The sequence below is a fragment of the Mytilus trossulus genome, chromosome 2 (assembly GCF_036588685.1).
Source record: "Mytilus trossulus isolate FHL-02 chromosome 2, PNRI_Mtr1.1.1.hap1, whole genome shotgun sequence".
Lineage (NCBI taxonomy): Eukaryota > Metazoa > Mollusca > Bivalvia > Mytilida > Mytilidae > Mytilus > Mytilus trossulus.
The window spans coordinates 39,610,326-39,627,308 of NC_086374.1; the positions used below are offsets into that span (position 1 = coordinate 39,610,326).

At 32.1% G+C, this 16,983-nt stretch overlaps 2 protein-coding genes across 5 annotated transcripts in view; one reads left to right on the forward strand and one right to left on the reverse strand.

Moving 5' to 3' along the window:
* The window catches only part of LOC134707192 (suppressor of Mek1-like), a 47,862-nt gene extending 47,426 nt beyond the window's left edge, over window positions 1–436 (forward strand). For all 4 annotated transcript variants that reach the window (XM_063566763.1, XM_063566765.1, XM_063566766.1 and 1 more), the window contains one exon: window positions 10–436. In XM_063566763.1, the coding sequence (XP_063422833.1) occupies window positions 10–321 (312 nt within the window). In that variant the 3' untranslated portion in view covers window positions 322–436. The remainder of the gene's footprint in view (window positions 1–9) is intronic.
* A 6,234-nt stretch (window positions 437–6,670) lies between these two features.
* On the reverse strand, window positions 6,671–9,809 carry LOC134707194 (uncharacterized). The gene is made up of 3 exons (XM_063566767.1): window positions 9,650–9,809; window positions 7,703–8,027; window positions 6,671–6,853 (listed from the first exon to the last, which is right to left on the reverse strand). The coding sequence occupies exons 2-3, from the start codon at window positions 7,998–8,000 to the stop codon at window positions 6,693–6,695; spliced, it is 459 nt and encodes a 152-aa protein (XP_063422837.1). The 5' UTR covers window positions 8,001–8,027; window positions 9,650–9,809; the 3' UTR covers window positions 6,671–6,692.
* Between the last annotated feature and the right edge of the window lie 7,174 nt (window positions 9,810–16,983).

Here is a 16,983-nt window from a genome sequence, read left to right on the forward strand (position 1 = left end):
ATGTTTTAGAATTTCCAAGAAAGTAGACGATCATCGGGAGAGACAATGTCAATGGACTCCTCATGGAACAATAAACATGTGTACAGAGACAGTACAGGTCAATACATAATTCATCCTGGATTTGTAAATAATCCTCAGTCTGTTGAGGTTAGTCATTCAACTCGACCACTTCCTTCTACAGTGACAACAACGAAACAAAATCAGTATTCATTGCAAGAAAGAGATAGTGTGTCGTTGATTCCTCAGGAACACAAGAGCTCGCCGGTTCATTTAGTTGATCAAATGAAAGCAAGAAAGATAAGTTATTATTCAAGTGAATAAACATGATACGTTATTTATTGTTCTAACATTGTTTTTCCTTTAATGTAAACTTGTATATGTATTTGTTAAGAAGACTATGTTGCATGTTATGTTATTAAAAATGTTTAACTGTGAATACATCATGCATCATAATATCAAAACGATCTTAACACACTACAGAAATATAAAGCATAACCTTATAACATTGAAAATGCTAAAAGAATTGTTTGTGCTAGGCAGAAGATTCTTCTGAACTTTATATTTGGTGAACATCATGTTAGATATGGAATAGATGTTCTTTCCTCAAAAAGTTAGCAAAGGTACCTGGATTTTAATTTAGTACGCCAGACGCGCGTTTCGCCTACATAAGACTCATCAGTGACGCTCATATCAACATATTTATAAAGCCAAACAAGTACAAAGTTGAAGTGCATTGAGGATCCAAAATTCCAAAAAGTTATGCCAAATACGGCTACGGTAATCTATGCCTTGGATAAGAAAATCCTCAGTTTTTTGAAAAATTCAAAATTATGTAAAACTATCTAACCATTCAAACAAAAGACGGACAAAATATATTACATTTGACCAAATTAGACAATATAGAATTGTATTTTCAACACGGTTTCAACAAAACGATCTGCCAGAATATACTTAACTGTACCATTGTTACTGCACCATATGCGAATTTCTACAAAATATATTTATACAGTAATGCTCCTCGCCGGAATATTAAAAAATACAAACGCTAATACAAGCATGTAGAACTGATATAACAATCAAAAAACAGAACAAAAGAATAGTCAAACCAAGACGTGGAATCGGAGCAATGCATGAGTAACATGTTTTTCATAGTTTAAATGTTTTTCTAAACATATCGCTGTAATAAGCCCCCTCCCCCACCCCACTCATATCTAAACTAGAAAATTCACTATTATTAAGATACGCAATTATATTCACTCAGGTAGGTGATAGAGATAGCTTTTCCTTCAATTCCTCTGTCCACATCGTACACTTGAATATGTATAATGTTTCGTTTCGCAACTTGGATATTTTCACACTATGTGGTTAAAATGTTGGGTTCGAAGTGATATTCATTTTTTTCGAAGTTTTTTTAATACTCCTAAAAGCCCCTTCGAAATACCAATTTGCGAGACAAAATATCTTATTTAGCTCACCTGGCCCGAAGGGCCAAGTGTGCTTATGCCTTCACTTGGCGCAGTCGTCGTCCGTCGTCGTCTGTCGTCGTAAACTATTTCAAGAATCCTCTCCTCTGAAACAACTAGGCCAAATACTTCCAAAATTTAACTGAATGTTCCTTAGGGTATCTAGTTTATAAATTGTATCCGAAGTTTTGATCTATCAACAAACATGGTCGCCATTGCTAAAAATAGAACATAGGGGTCAAATGCAGTTTTTGGCTTATATCTCAAAAACGAAAGCATTTAGAGCATATCTGACAGGGGTAAAAATATTCATTAGGTCAAGATCTATCAGCCCTAAAATTTTTAGATGAATCAAACAACCCATTGTTGGGTTGCTGCCACTTAATTGGTTATTTTAAGGAAATTTTGCAGTTTTTGGTCATTATCTTGAATATTATTATAGATAAAGATAAACTGTAAAAGCAAAAATGATCAGCAAAGTAAGATCTACAAATAAGTCAATATGACCAAAATTGTCAATTGACCCCTTAAGGGGTAATTGTCCTTTAAAGACAATTTTTCACAATTTGTTCATCGTATTTGCTAACTTTAAAAAATCTTCTCCTCTAAAACTACTCAACCAAATTTAACCAAACTTCAACTGAATGATCAGTAGGGTGTATAAAATAAAGGTTGTGGTTTTTTTTCTATTTCGTCAAAAAACATGGCCGTCATGGCTAAAAATGAAACACAGGGTAAAATGCAGTTTTTGGCTTATATCTCAAAAACTCATTTAGCGAAAATAAGACAAGAAGTTAAAGTATTGATTAGGTCAAGGTCTACCTGTCCTGAAATTTTCAGCCGAATTTGGGTAACTGGTTTTTCAGGTATAATGCCCCTGAATTGATGATTTTAAAGAAATTTTGCAGTTTTGGGTTATTGTCTTGAATATTATTATAGATACAGATAAACTGTTAATAGCAAAAATGTTAAGCAAAGTAAGATCTACAAATAAGTCACTTTGACCAAAATTGTCAATTGACTCCTTAAGGAGTTATTGCCCTTTAAAGACTTTTTTCACAATTTGTTCATCATGTTGACTTACTTTAAAAAATCTTTTCCTTTGAAACTGCTGTATCAATTTCAGTTAAACTTAGGCTAAATGAGTTTCAGAGTATCTAGTATAAATTTTATATTTTATTTCCTTGTATGTCAAGAAACATAGCTCCTATGGCTAAAATAGAACATAAGAGAAAATGATTTATTTTTTTGCTTTTGAAGAAAATAGGACGATTCAAAAGAACATTTAAATAAATTGAAAAGCAAAAATAATCATTGATGAGAGATTTAACCAAAAAAATAAAGGTGAGCGATTCAGGCTCTTAATTGAGAGCCTCTTGTTTTTCATTCAATAAGTTATTAGAATTTTAGTGCCTTGTCGTCATTTGACATCTCCATAATTTTCACATCATTCTTTATTCTATGATACAATGCTCTTCAAATCAGCACAAATGGTTAAGCTGAATTGCTTTTTTTTTAATATTCAGACATGTTCAATAGCATTGCACAGAGATTATTGTATGTGCTGTTTGAGCTCAGTTTGCGGCACATTACGGATATTGACCCCGTGGAAACTAAACTACCTACGGAGGAGGAAATACCGAATACTAGTCAAAGGTCGTTATATGGTTTTTTTTTAAAATAAAACCAAAGATGAAGAACTGGATCTTTCTTCGCTGTATTGCCGGGTACCTTAATTACATAAGTGTTATTACAACCCACGTTATACTGGTTGGTAATCCAAGTCCTTAACCAAAAACTATTTCTAAATTATTAACATCAATTTTACCAGCAATCAATGCCGGGTTTCAAAAATATTATAAAACTAACTACTTTAAGGGTGGCGTGAATCAGGTCTGTTTACTTAGAAATTCCAAAGATTTGTTAGAGTACATAGAATCTAGGTGTATTAATTTCCTCTTGCAATAGAATTTAAACATTTTTATTTTTACTGTTCAACCCTTTACTTAATTATTCCCAATTCCTAATTTAAAGGACAAATTCAAAGAACATTTCCTTGTTTGTTCAATAAAAAGAATGGCAAACGTAGTTACAAGTATCTTATCAAAGAGAAGGATAAATTGTTCATTGCAAAACTTAACTCTGATATAATTAAAAAATTATCTGCATCTGACATTATCAAGGTGCTTAATTTCTTGATTGACAACATATGTGTTACATTTGGATGACGTGTTTTTTCAAAAACAATCGGAAGCCAACTGTGATCATCTTCTTTTGAATTGCTACTTTATCAATATGAGGCTGACTGTATGCAGGCATTCACTGAGAAGAATGAGAAGAAGCTGCCATTTAAAGTTTGACGACATCTATCCCATCGAAATTAAAGGGTACAACAAATACAGTACAGTCTACCTCATTTCGTGATAAACATCTATTTAAATTGACAACGGAGTGAAATGAAAACAAAACTTTACGGAAAAAGATACCAATTCAGCTTCTCGATTGTGAACTTTTCATTTCTATGTAGCAATATTTCAGCAACGCCTGCATATATAAAGTATACATCTCCCAGTTGTAACGATATTCCAGGACTTGCGTTTCATATCATAGTTTCCTTGATCGAGGGTTGTTGCTTTCAAGAGTTTCAAGTGGTGAAAATGAAATCATGCCTTCAAACATTTTGTGGACGCCATCAGTAGTTGTTTGACTCTTATAGACTATGGATGTCATAGATGTTTCAATCGTCGTTACCACAATCATGTAATCTTTCTTCCCAAATGTGACCTACTGATTGTCGCCGGGTTTATACTTCAATAAACAACATGACAAGTTCCACATATTAAACATAATCTGCTTACAGTTCCAGGGCATCTGTAATCAACCTTTTTTAGATGGGTTCGTGGTTTGTCTTTAGTTTTCTATGTTGTGTTTTGTATGCTGTTGTTTGTCTTTCTGTCTTTTTCTTTTTTTTTACCATTGCATTGTTTGTTTATTTTCGACTTATGAGTCTAAAAGTCCATTTAATATCTTTCAGCTCTCTTTCACCAGTACCCTCCTGTACTGCAAAAACTTAAAACTAACTTGCGTTCTTTTTTGAGTTACCAATCGGATTTTATTTAAAACAGTTTGCATAATTTTCCTATTTTGATCTTTCCTGATTTCTGTTATCTGATATCCTTAAAATGGAAGTAACCTATCTAATATGTCGATCAGGAGAATTTGAACACAAGCTTATACTGGTACATTTGTTTTAAAAATAGATATATCAGGAACCTTCTCATTTTTGTTTTGTAAAACTATCAAACACTCCAACATAGTGTGCCTTTTGACTTTAATCTGAAATGTCGACCATGTGCTGATCCCTGTAACAGTTGGTTGTTCGTACATTTTAATTTTCAGAAGAGTCCTAAGTAGGTGATTAATGTGGTCTGCTGGTCAAATATCATTATTTGTGTTCCATAGAAAGTTTGAAATCTCACTTTCGATTAGGCAATATATTTGAAGAAAAAAAAATAGTCTTTCTTTCATTATACTAGTTACAAAGCAACTTTAAAACCCTCAATCATACTAGTGATAGAAAAAACAACTTTATTTAAATCTTCCAATGTTTGATTAAGAATGTAATTTGAATAATATACGGGTACATATATATATACAAATTAAGTATATTGTACTGAAGAAAAACACAATTAATTTCAAGTGTAATTTAATGATATGACTCAGATATAAAATATGATATAAAATTGAGAATGGAAATGGGGAATGTGTCAAAGAGACAACAACCCGACCAAAATAAAAAAAAACACAACAGCAGAAGGTCACCAACAGGTCTTCAATGTAGCGAGAAATTCCCGCACCCGGAGGCGTCCTTTAGCTGGCCCCTAAACAAATATATACTAGTTCAGTGATAATGAACGCCATACTAACATGTATATAACATGGCACTAACCTTGCAAATTTAAATATTGCATACAATAAAAAAAGAAAATATACAAATGAAAAACCAATGAATCTCTTTCCACCCAAGGAAACTTAAAATTTCATTGTTAAAACAATATAACAATGGTTGTATGATTCAGAATCTTTTTTTTTATGCAAAACATTTAGATTATAAAAATTTCAGTTGTGGAGAGAATCTTAAATGTTAAAAATTAAATTGATAATAGGAGACTGTGGCTTCATAAAACAATTATAATATGTCTTGGTTCTTTAGATGTATGGTTTATTTGATATCTGATATGATAATGTTGTATATGTCATGTCAATGATTCTTCACATTTCCAACATTATGTTACCATGCTATTCCATAAGCAATCCTTAAAAACGCCAAATTACCTGTTTTTTTATATTGTAATTAAAAATACAATCTTAATTCATTTGTAATTCTTGATGTTTCAGACTTTAATACTTTACAGGCATTCCTTTGTTTTTTTGCATTTCCCATAAATAAAAATACTAGAGATATAATTCTTTTAAAAGTGCATTAAATTTCTTCAACACTTGCACCCAAAAAAATAAGAAACAATCAGATGGAATTTTCTCTGAATTTCAAATGTTAAATATGTACATGTACATGAAAATGATATTCCAGGATATCTATTATGGAAAATGTTAAAAATAAAAAAACTTTGATTATCAATAATAAACATCATTTATTTAATATTGTTTATATAAAAAATATACATATAAAAAAATGAATATTTACAAGAATGCAATTAAAAGGAATGTTAATATTAGGCCAATAACCCATAAATATATTTCAAGACTTTTTTTTACCATAATCCAGAAATAAATTGTAATTGTATGATCACAATTGAAAACTCTTTTTGAAAACTTGTTTAAGATCAAATATGCTCTTTTAAAAATAGTTTCATATTAAATCTTGTGCGTGTTATACATATCTACAAATATATTTTGTCCTTTGTTTCCAAAATTAGTGCGTTTAATGTCTTTAAACCAAATTTTCTTTTTAAATTCATCGTTTCTTTCAGAAAAGGAATACTGAATAACATTTAACATACTTTTCCCACATGTAGTATAAAAATGTGTTCACTAAAAGGCACTTTATTATAATTAAAAGATTAATCCTTATAAAATCATTACATTATTCATTTTTATACAAAATGTTGTACAATTACAGAACATTTATCAATGATGTACATGTGTATGTATCCTTGTATACAATAAGATCTATGTTACAGTATCAATGTTGACTATGATAAAGTTGCATCAGTACGAGAACTTGAGATGGTACCACAGAAGCTGTGATATGATACAAGCTAGTAAGAAAATGGTACAGAAGATCCCCCCAGCAGCTGTAGCTTTGGCATAGGAACCATACTTGGAAGCTTTAATGTAGTTACATCGGTTGAAGTAATCTCGAGAAATTTCTAAAAAAAAGAGATAAATGTAGTACAAAATTAAATCCACATTCTACAGTGGTTTTTTAAAACTCTCCATTTGTAAAATTACAAATGTATCATTTATTATATGAGCTGCGTCGGATAGAAATTGACAGTATGCAATTAAATATCAATACATCTGTAAACTTATTTTGGGATGGAAATATCTATATGCTAAGTATGTAACTGTTTAAAATTGAGATTATATAAGATCCATGTACCTACAAAATAAATCATAATTCAACTTCTATTTGAATGTTCTAAAATCAATCAGTTTAATACATTTACATGTATACTTGCATAAGGTAGATTTCTATCCAATACAGCTAATATCTTACATTTGTACAGGTATAACAAAACATGGTTTGCATCATGGAAGAACAGTGTAATTGATTCAAGTTGCATAACTTTGTTAAACATATATATCTTTTTAATGAGAAACAACTGGGAATACACTCAGTCCCATGAAACAATGAATTTCATAAAGATGAAACATTCTGTAAGTACATGTACATGTATGTGTCTGTCCCAAGTCAGTAGCCTGAAATTCAGTGGTTGAAGTTACTGGTATGTTGTTGTGCTACATATATTTGTTTTTTGTTCATTTTTGCATACATTTATTAGGCCCTTAGTTTTCTCTTTTGAACAATTGAAAGTTGTCTGATTGGCAATCATACCACTGAGCACATCTTATTATTAAGCTGAAATTGATGGTTTCCAAAAATTTCTTGGGAGAACATTACTGCATTTTTTTTTATAATAATGCATGTACAAAATGTATGAAGAGAAAAAAAAATCATAATTTGTAACTACAATTATATGTTTATGTTTGATTACCTGCTAATAAAACAGCAATTATTCCAAATATTGGGTTGATAGCTATTGAGCAACAAGCCAAACCAAAATTGTCATCTGGCTTCTTTAGTTTATCAGGAGCTTGTTGGACAATAGGTAGGAACGTTGAGGCATGTGATGGTGTGTAGGTAGAGTAGAAACTTCTGTGGCTGTAGGTCATACTGGCCTGTGAGGAATAATAGGAAGGCCATTTCTGCAGTTCAAATGCACTGCCCATCTCTGAATCCCCCATCTCTGATCCACCACGTGAACTCCCTTTAGGATAGTAATTGGTACTCATTGTACAGGAATATTTTCTTTAATTGACCTAAAATCATAAGAGTACATGATAATAAATATAAAAGTTCAGGTAGACTCTGAATGCCTTTATCTGCTCTTTCACAAAAACTTTATTATAAAGTATGAGGCAATCTAAAATTAAAAAAACACAATTATTGTATATCTATGAATTACATGTACACAAATGTATATGTACAGCACTAAAACCTTGCTGTGTAAAATTTGGCTTTATCAATGACCTTAGACTTGGATAATGTACTTGATGTATTTACTTGGTCCAGTAAAAGTCTTGGTTGGTTTTTTTTTCAATTTTTGAAGTCTACTTGTACTGTTGAAGAAAAAATTAACATAAGCATGATAAGTTAATAAAGTTCGACATGTTAGACTTGATGTGTCATTGCCGGGTACAAGACAACTCATACTGTCTGCAACTCCTACAATGTACCTAAAATTTATTTGATATGATCTATATACATAGTTGTTTACTTTTTTTCATTCATATATCATAAAATATATAGCAACATACATGTACATGTATGAATTAAAAACTTTCATTGCTAATAATTTTGGGCACACAATATTCTAATTAATGGTCATTAATGAGAAATAAACAGAGAGATACATTTGAACATGTACACAATGTATATTAAACAAAATGTGCCACTTAAATTGGAACATTTAGGCATATATTCAAAATCATAAGAAACACTTAAAGAATTTATTATTGCCTGGATATGATAAATGTGTTCTCATGTATTGCTGTGTTTATATATCATTCTCCACTTCTATTTCTTATAATAATGTACAATGTATTATGTTGTATTCTATGTTCACTTGTGGTATTTATTATATATCATTGTAGAGAGGGGAGGGGGTAGGAGGGGTCAAGATCCCAAAATCCTCAACTTAAAAACATGAAATCCAGAGGTCCAGAAATTAAAGAAATTTAAATCCTGACATCCCGAAATTCGAAAGAAAGAAATACCAGATCCCGAAAGGATCGATCCCTTAATACCGATCTTAAAAACACCCAATCCTGGAGTTCCGACAAAGGTCCTTCCCGCCTCATTGTATTATTGTGTATTGAAAGAATATTTTGTACACATAGTCAATCATGTTTATAATTTGGCATTAAAAAAATGATCATTGTGTGAATGTTTTAATAAGCTGTTTTTTGCTTTTGGAATTATGTATTTCAAAATGCAACAAAGTCTTGTAAAAGCGGAAATTGCTGATATAAAACATTAATTTTTTTTTGCAGTCTAACTGATCTCACTTTATTATATTTCATGTGTTCATGATACAATTGTTAAATAAAAGAATATAACAACAGATTATTATGCAGGATATATGTGTCAAATCCATGGTATTGACAGACAGATGAATCATTGTAATGAAGGTGTATCACTACCCCATTAAATTTCATTCCAAAAAACTGATTAAATAAAAATGCACTATTGTCTTTGGGGTTATTTCAATTGTTATCACAATTTATTGATACAGATTTGGGGTAACACCAATATATGGGGATCTTCCATACCTAAACAATTCTTTTGATTTTAAACTTTTAGTTTATGCATCATAAAAACGTAGTGGGAAATTTTGAGGGACTACAGGTAAGTGGCGATTGAAATGTATTTTTATCTTTACCTTTAATAAAACAATAAAACTGAATAAATTCTCAACAAAGTTTGTCCAAAACAAAAAGTTGTTACATATTTAACTTTGCTGTCCCAGTTTGGATTTTGCGGAAGTGTTTTCGTCCAGTGCGCTTGCGTGAAGGTAATTTACCTGTACAGGTAAAATAAACGTAAACCGGAGTGGATATGTGATTATTCAGTCTTTTTCAAAGTTCTTATTTTCTGCTATTCTTTAAAATTAAAATTAAAAACTTCCCACGCGTGCAGTAGACAATGTAAGCCAAACAAAATTCACTAAATTTAAACATGTCTTATTCCTAATTACGTTTCGGCTGATCTTATCAATCATTCAAATTCCCTTAGCATGCTTAGGTATTTTTTTCTGAGACAAGTGCCTGTCGGAATATGATACAATAAAATGTGTATTATAAATAAAGAAAAAATATAAACCATTGATAATTATAGAGATAAGAAAACAAAATGTATCAATAACTGAGAAAAATCTTAAACCTGTTACAGCAGATTTCAGTCAGTATGTAGCTAATGGTAATATCTTTGGTTAGCTTGCTTGTTAGCTGAACCGTGAAGTTATTGTTAGGTAAGGTATACCACCCTCCTTTTAAAGTAGCTTAGTCCTACAGAGAGACATATTGGTTATCTGTTGGGCTAGTCTACTATTAAAGGAGGGTAGTTTACCTAACCTAACAATGACTTCACGGTTCAGCTAATAAGCAAGCTAATCAGATATTACCATTAGCTGCATACTGACTGAAATCTGCTGTAAAGGTTTCAACAGACGAAGAAATTAATGATTAAAATTGAAATAAATTCATAAAACACATTTAAACCTAACAAGACTGAAGTGGTTTTTGCTGGCATCTGTATTTGTATGATCAATGAAAGTAGTTTCTTAATGCTAACAGTATTGAAGACTTGCGCATTTTGATAGGTCACTAGTCTTAATTTCACACTTAAGATAGTCGGTAAGATTCATTCGTTACATAGTGTGCTAGTGACCTATACGCTCTCACCCCATATGGAATTTACTGACCCCGTAAACCGTATTAGGTCACAAGCAGACTATGTAACTATATCAGGTATACCAAGGATTTGTATAGTTACTGTAAACGATTACCAGAAAATAATACAAACAGTTACATTGAAAAAAGGTAAAAAGTTTAGTTAGGCAATGATAATTAATCATCATGATGTCACATTTTTCGCAAGAAAATATACTATCAAATTATCTGCAGTTTTCATTGCAAGTTTATTGAAATAAAATAGGGAACAACATTATAAAATCCCTAATAATAAAACTTTCGATCATAGGTTTGTTACGTTCCGTACATGTTATGCTAAAATGGAATTCAGCTTTCACATCTTTATGGAACAACTACAACAAATATGCAAATGTGTTAATTATTTCACTTCAAAATAAGAATAAGCTTATACAAATAAAATAATATTTGAAAATTGAGAATTGTCAGTGCCGAGCGGATACAGAACTCTTTATAAGGGGCCATCTGACTGGCCTTAAAGGGGGCTCCAGTCATGCTTTAATGATTCCCTGTATTACCAACCATTTTTTCCACAAAAGGGGTGCTGGATCCTCCTATGATTTTGTAAACTTTTCATGTTAATTGCAGGTAAATTAAAGAATAGTCCGCTAAATTTCATGGAAATAACTTCATTTGTTACACAATTATCAGTTAAAAACGACTATTCAATTACGCAAAGTAAAACGTACGATTTCAACAAAGAATAAGTATTTTTGTGATTTCACTTTCATTCATGAATATTCGAGTGAGTGCTGAATACTACGGAAGCGTATAAGCGCCACACATTTTAAGGTCTTTCCACTTTTTGTGGAAAGACCTTTTGTTTTTCTTCTGATTATTTGTGTTTCTTCTGCCGTCTGAGATGCTTTTTTGTCTTACAACATATCGAATGGATTTTTGGCAAATGGTGTACAGTAATGGAGGTTTCAAAACTCAGCCTGTGTGACCGAACACTTATTCTTATAGGAGTTATCTCCCCCACGTTCCCTTTTTCTTGTTATCGCTATATCTCTAAAACCGTAAAAGATTTAAACAAACTGTTTTCACCAAATTGTTCGTCTACTTTTAAGAATGATTTGGTTTATTTCGACTTGAGTGATCGGAAGACATCTTATAGGAGTTTTTTCACTTTGAAAATTTAAGATAGGTGATTTATTGAATAAATTCATACGTTATAAGTCGTAGAGGCCAACAGTATTTTGATATGAAGTCCTTGGTCCATTTTAGGAAATTGAGGTCAAGGTCAAAGGTCAAGGTCATGTAATAAATTTTGAATTTTGCTTGTTATCGTTATTCCAAAGAAACTATGACAGTAAATGATATGTGTTTGCCACATAACTGTTTACAAAAAGGCCCAACTTCAACCTATTTAAGTGGAAGAGTTTTGGTTAACCCTTATAGGAGTTTTCTCCACTTTTGTATTTGAAATCAGTATTTCTCCACAACCATACAAGTGATTGACCTGGGGTCTTTTGATTTGAGATCACTGATCTATGACCTCCATTTGAGGTCAGGTATAAGGTCAATTTGACGTTCTAAATTTTGACCTTTGCTCAAAATTCTTTCTGGTTCATTAATTTTTTTATTTTTTTTTTATATCAGTTTGATTTACCACATTACACCAACATGGAGTGACATTTTCTAACATCGTTTTTTAAATTTCATTCTTATTATCGAGTAGGAAAGACCTTCAATTGTTCTCTGAAGAATTGGTTTTTATTTGTCTTCCTATGTTTGAGTTATAACGCAACCTTTGCATTATAACGCAAACCTTTTGTGTTATAACGCAAACATTTGCGAAATAACACAAACATTTGCGAAATAACGCAAACCTTTGCGTTACAACGCAAACATCTTGATTTTAATTATTTATTAAGTTTTGCATATATCATATATGTCCGTCTGTCATTCACTTCGGTTGTGATTTTTTACTAGTAGATAAAAAAAAAAAAAAAAAAAACATACATACAAGGCAAAATCATTATAATATATGCATTGGAATAATGGAATACTTGAAGTGCAATTATACATAAATTAAGACTGATTTGTGCATCAGCAAAGCATATAATTTAACAAGAAAATAGATAAAGTATAGTATATAGGCATATTTTAAATTGAAAGATCAAAATAATGAAACTTCCAAGTCAAATAGCATAATGATTTATGCTTTAAAATGAATTATTAATAAGGAAAAAGTTTTGTAAATGTTGATGCAAGAATAAATTTCAGAATAGGATAAAGATTCTTTGATAGAATGTCATTGAATTTTCATTTCAATAAAGTGAAGTATTTTGAAGATGCTTGGGTAGCAATTTGAATGAAGAGAACATAATTTTATTAATAAAACATCTTGAAGTTCATTTATACATTTATTGCCAAAGGGTAACTTGTTTGAATCTAACCAACTTAACAGTTCGCACTGGTTGGTAGCGTCTCAACAACTGATAAGATGTGCATATTGTATTAGACCTCCGGAGAAAAAAACATTACGACCAAAATTGACCGTATAAAGTTCTACTGAAATGTTTAACCTAAAGAATATCTTTTCATCTGTGATCTTTTGTGAAATTGATCGCAGGTCGTTGCATGAGTCAGAACGAGGGGCTTATAAATAAGGACATGTAAAACAGAATGATCAACTGTTTAGAGTTTCTACCTATCTATTATAGTTTCGAGATAAAATCAGACATAATAGACGTGTAAAATCACTTGACATTAAAAAAAAAATAAATTTTTATACACTTGAAGTACTTTAATTAGGACCACAACCGGTAAACTTCGGCTATAAACATCGAAAGTCGATTGGTAGCAACATCATGAACATGTGGATCAGGACTGCTTTATTCCATTCCAAAGCAACTAAGATCGCATCCGGTTTTGGTAAGGTTCTTGTTGCTCAGTCTAGTTTTCGTTGTAGTGTTTTGGATATTAAAAAAAATGTCTGTCGTTTGGTCTTTTCCCAGGGGCGGATCCAGGATTTTGGAAAGGGGGGGGCGAAGATATTATTTTTTAATTTTTGGGACTTTTTGGGGCTAAAAAACATAAAATAAGTGTAATATGCACTATTTAAACGTTTCCTGGCTTAGGACATGTATATTTTATAGTTGCTGTAAAGTGTACGGGTTGGACATTTTTTATGCTGTATTCTCCCTATTAATAGTCTATCATAAATAGTCTATCATAAAATGATAGTATTGATCCAAAGCTATGTACTGATATATTTGATGTATACTTGTCAGTGAAAAATAGACATGTAAATTCGATGAAATTTACAATACGACTTACCCGAGTTAAAAAGACAAACAAACAGTTATTATCAAAATATTTGATTGCTATGTTTCACCCAACATAACTTAGAGAACCGAAGTGAGGGGTTCCAAATCCATCAAAGACTACGAAAGTGTCTGAAATGACAACGAAGTTGTGAATGATGGTCGACAAATGGAGACATAAAGGTCACACCCAGCAGTCAGGTTACAGCCTGGTATTGAAAAAAGTATTCAATATATATAAGTCCGGCGAAACAGACATTCCAGTCAGACATGCAAACCCCGGCCAAAAAAAATACGCCCGTTTTTATTCATCATGTTCATTTAATGTTAAATAATTTTGTTGGAAATTTTCGTTTTTAATAGCAAAAAGTGGACAAGACTATTGTTTTCAATCCAGATACGGCCAGAATTTTTGTTTAAGGCAAGACTCAGAGTCAATTTTGTTTCTCTCAAATATCTCAGACTGCCTCCTCAAATCAAATGGTTCGTACCTGAGACTTGAAATATTTCTGGAGCTTATACTGACTGGAGATCATTTTTCATCTTTGTTATTTATAAAATAGGCTGAGGCATTTGGAGTTAAACATGTTTTCGTAGGTCAAAACTATTGTGGAACTTTTTTTTTCATGAGAGTGTAATAGTCTATAGAGTATTTACTATTACTTTCTGTTTGGTGGAATAGTGAAATAGAAGTCAATACGTTCTTGCTCAATCCTGTGTCGCTTTGAAGGTTTCCTGATTGTCATGACATCCTTAGCCTAAGCAATGTGTTTTACTGTAATTTGAATTTCAAAATGATCGAGTGCCGTTTTTCAACGCACTGATCAACTCCACCGTAGCAAATCACATGACTTTGACAATCAGTAAATACCAACGAAAAATATCTTTATAAGTAACGAATTGTCGTATAAAAATCAAATACTCGTAAAATGGCAAAGTTCACGAAGTCTAGCATTCTAGTCGGATTAATCATTTTACAAACAAAACAAAAAGTCCGAGCAAAGGGGGGGGGGGGGTCGTACGCCCTCTATGCCCCCTCTGAATCCGCCACTGTTTCCTGTTGTCAGTTTATTTTCGACAAATGAGTTTGAATATCCATTAGTATCCTCGCCGCTTTTTGAAATTATAACTTCAATAAACTTGTTCATATGGTTGCATGTAAGGACAATAACTCCTCTACAGATCCCTTTATTGTTTTCATTACACATTTATTCTATAGCCAGTTGTTAGTTGTTGCGCAAATTGGGTTAAGTTCTTTTCGTATATTCTATGATGGTATGATAGTTTTGATACTAATTAAACACCAACGAGAGGAACGAACATATAATCTTGCAATCAAATTGATTGAGGTCTTGAGCTAATGAATTATTGTCTTCCCTGCAAGTTGTCCCTTGTGCCGATTGTCATTATGCTTAGTTTCTTCTGTTACCTATTCTGACATCGGACACGGACTTTTTTAAAATGATTTTTACTGTGCGTATTGCTGTGTATTTGTTTATTCAATGGCTCCTATATATAGGGACGGTTGAGATCTCACAAAACATGAATAACCCCTCAGCATTTTTTCGCCTGCCGAGAGTCAGAAGCCTTTGGCCTTTGTCGTTAGTCTTGTATGTGTTTTTTTTCTTTTCATTTTTAGTACACAATTTTGTTAAGAGGTTTGTTTAGGGACCAGCTTACACCTGCCTCCTGGTACGGGATTTTCCGCTCGCTGTGTTGAAGACCCATTGGTGTCCTTGTGTTTTTTTCTGCTCTTTGGTTGGGTTGTTATCTCTTTGACCCAATCCTCATTTCCATCACAATTTTATTCAGTGATGAGACTCCAAAAAAGGTTATAATCTGACCTGCGTCCTTTTTTTTTGGCGGCCAACCTTTCGTCCTGACTTCTGTTTTATACACTGTGTCATTAAATATTCAAATTGGGTTTATGCTATGCATGCATAAGCATCTTGTCCTATATATCTTATTCAAAAATGTATCTAGATAAGAGAATTGGTCTAGTATAAAACAAATCACCATAACCAATGTGAATCAATGTTTTTTTTAAGTAATTGCCCTTTTAAGCTCACCAGGGCACGAAGGTCCCCATGTGAGCTTATGTCATCACTTGGCATCCGTCGTCGTCATCTGTCGTCGTAAACTATTTCAAAAATTATCTCCTCTGAAACAACGTGGCCAAATACCTTCAAATTTTAACTAAATGTTCACTAGAATATCTAGTTTATAATTTGTAACCGAAGTTTTGATCTATCAACAAACAAGGCCGTCATCACAGGCACTTGTTTCTATCCATTGGAAGACCCACTATCAACGTATATTTACTATACGTTGATAGTGGGTATTCCAATGGACAGAAACAAGTGCCTGTGGCCGTCCTGGCTAAAAACCTAAGGGTCAAATGCAGTTTTGGCTTATATGTCAAAAAAAACTAAAGCAAAAATGTTCATTTCCTCAAAATCTATCAGCCCTGAAATTTCAAGACGAATCGAACATTTTACTGTTGGGTTGCTGTCAGTTTTTTGTTATCCTCTTGAATATTATTATAGATAGATATAAACTGTAAACAGAAATGATATTCAGAAAAGTAAGATCTACAAAAAAGTTAATATGACCAAAATTGTCAATTGACCCAAAGCAGTTCTTGCCCTTTAGGATAATTTTACACAATTTTTTCATCAAGTTTGCTTACATTTAAAAATATTCTCTTCTGAAACTATTGAGCCTAATACTTCATTACTCTAAATAATTGTTCCTTTAGGAATCTCGTTAATGAATTTTATCCGAATTTTTGATTCATCAACAAACCTGGCCACCATGGCTAAAAATAGAACATAGGGGTCAAATGCAGATTTTGGCTAATATCTCAGAAACTATTAGAGCTAATCTGACAGTCGGTAAAATGTTCCAAAAGGTCAATTTCTATCAGCCCTGAAATTTTCAGACAAACCCAGCAATCCATTGTTGGGTTGCTGTCGCTAATTTGGTTATTTTATGCAGTTTTGGGTTATTATCTT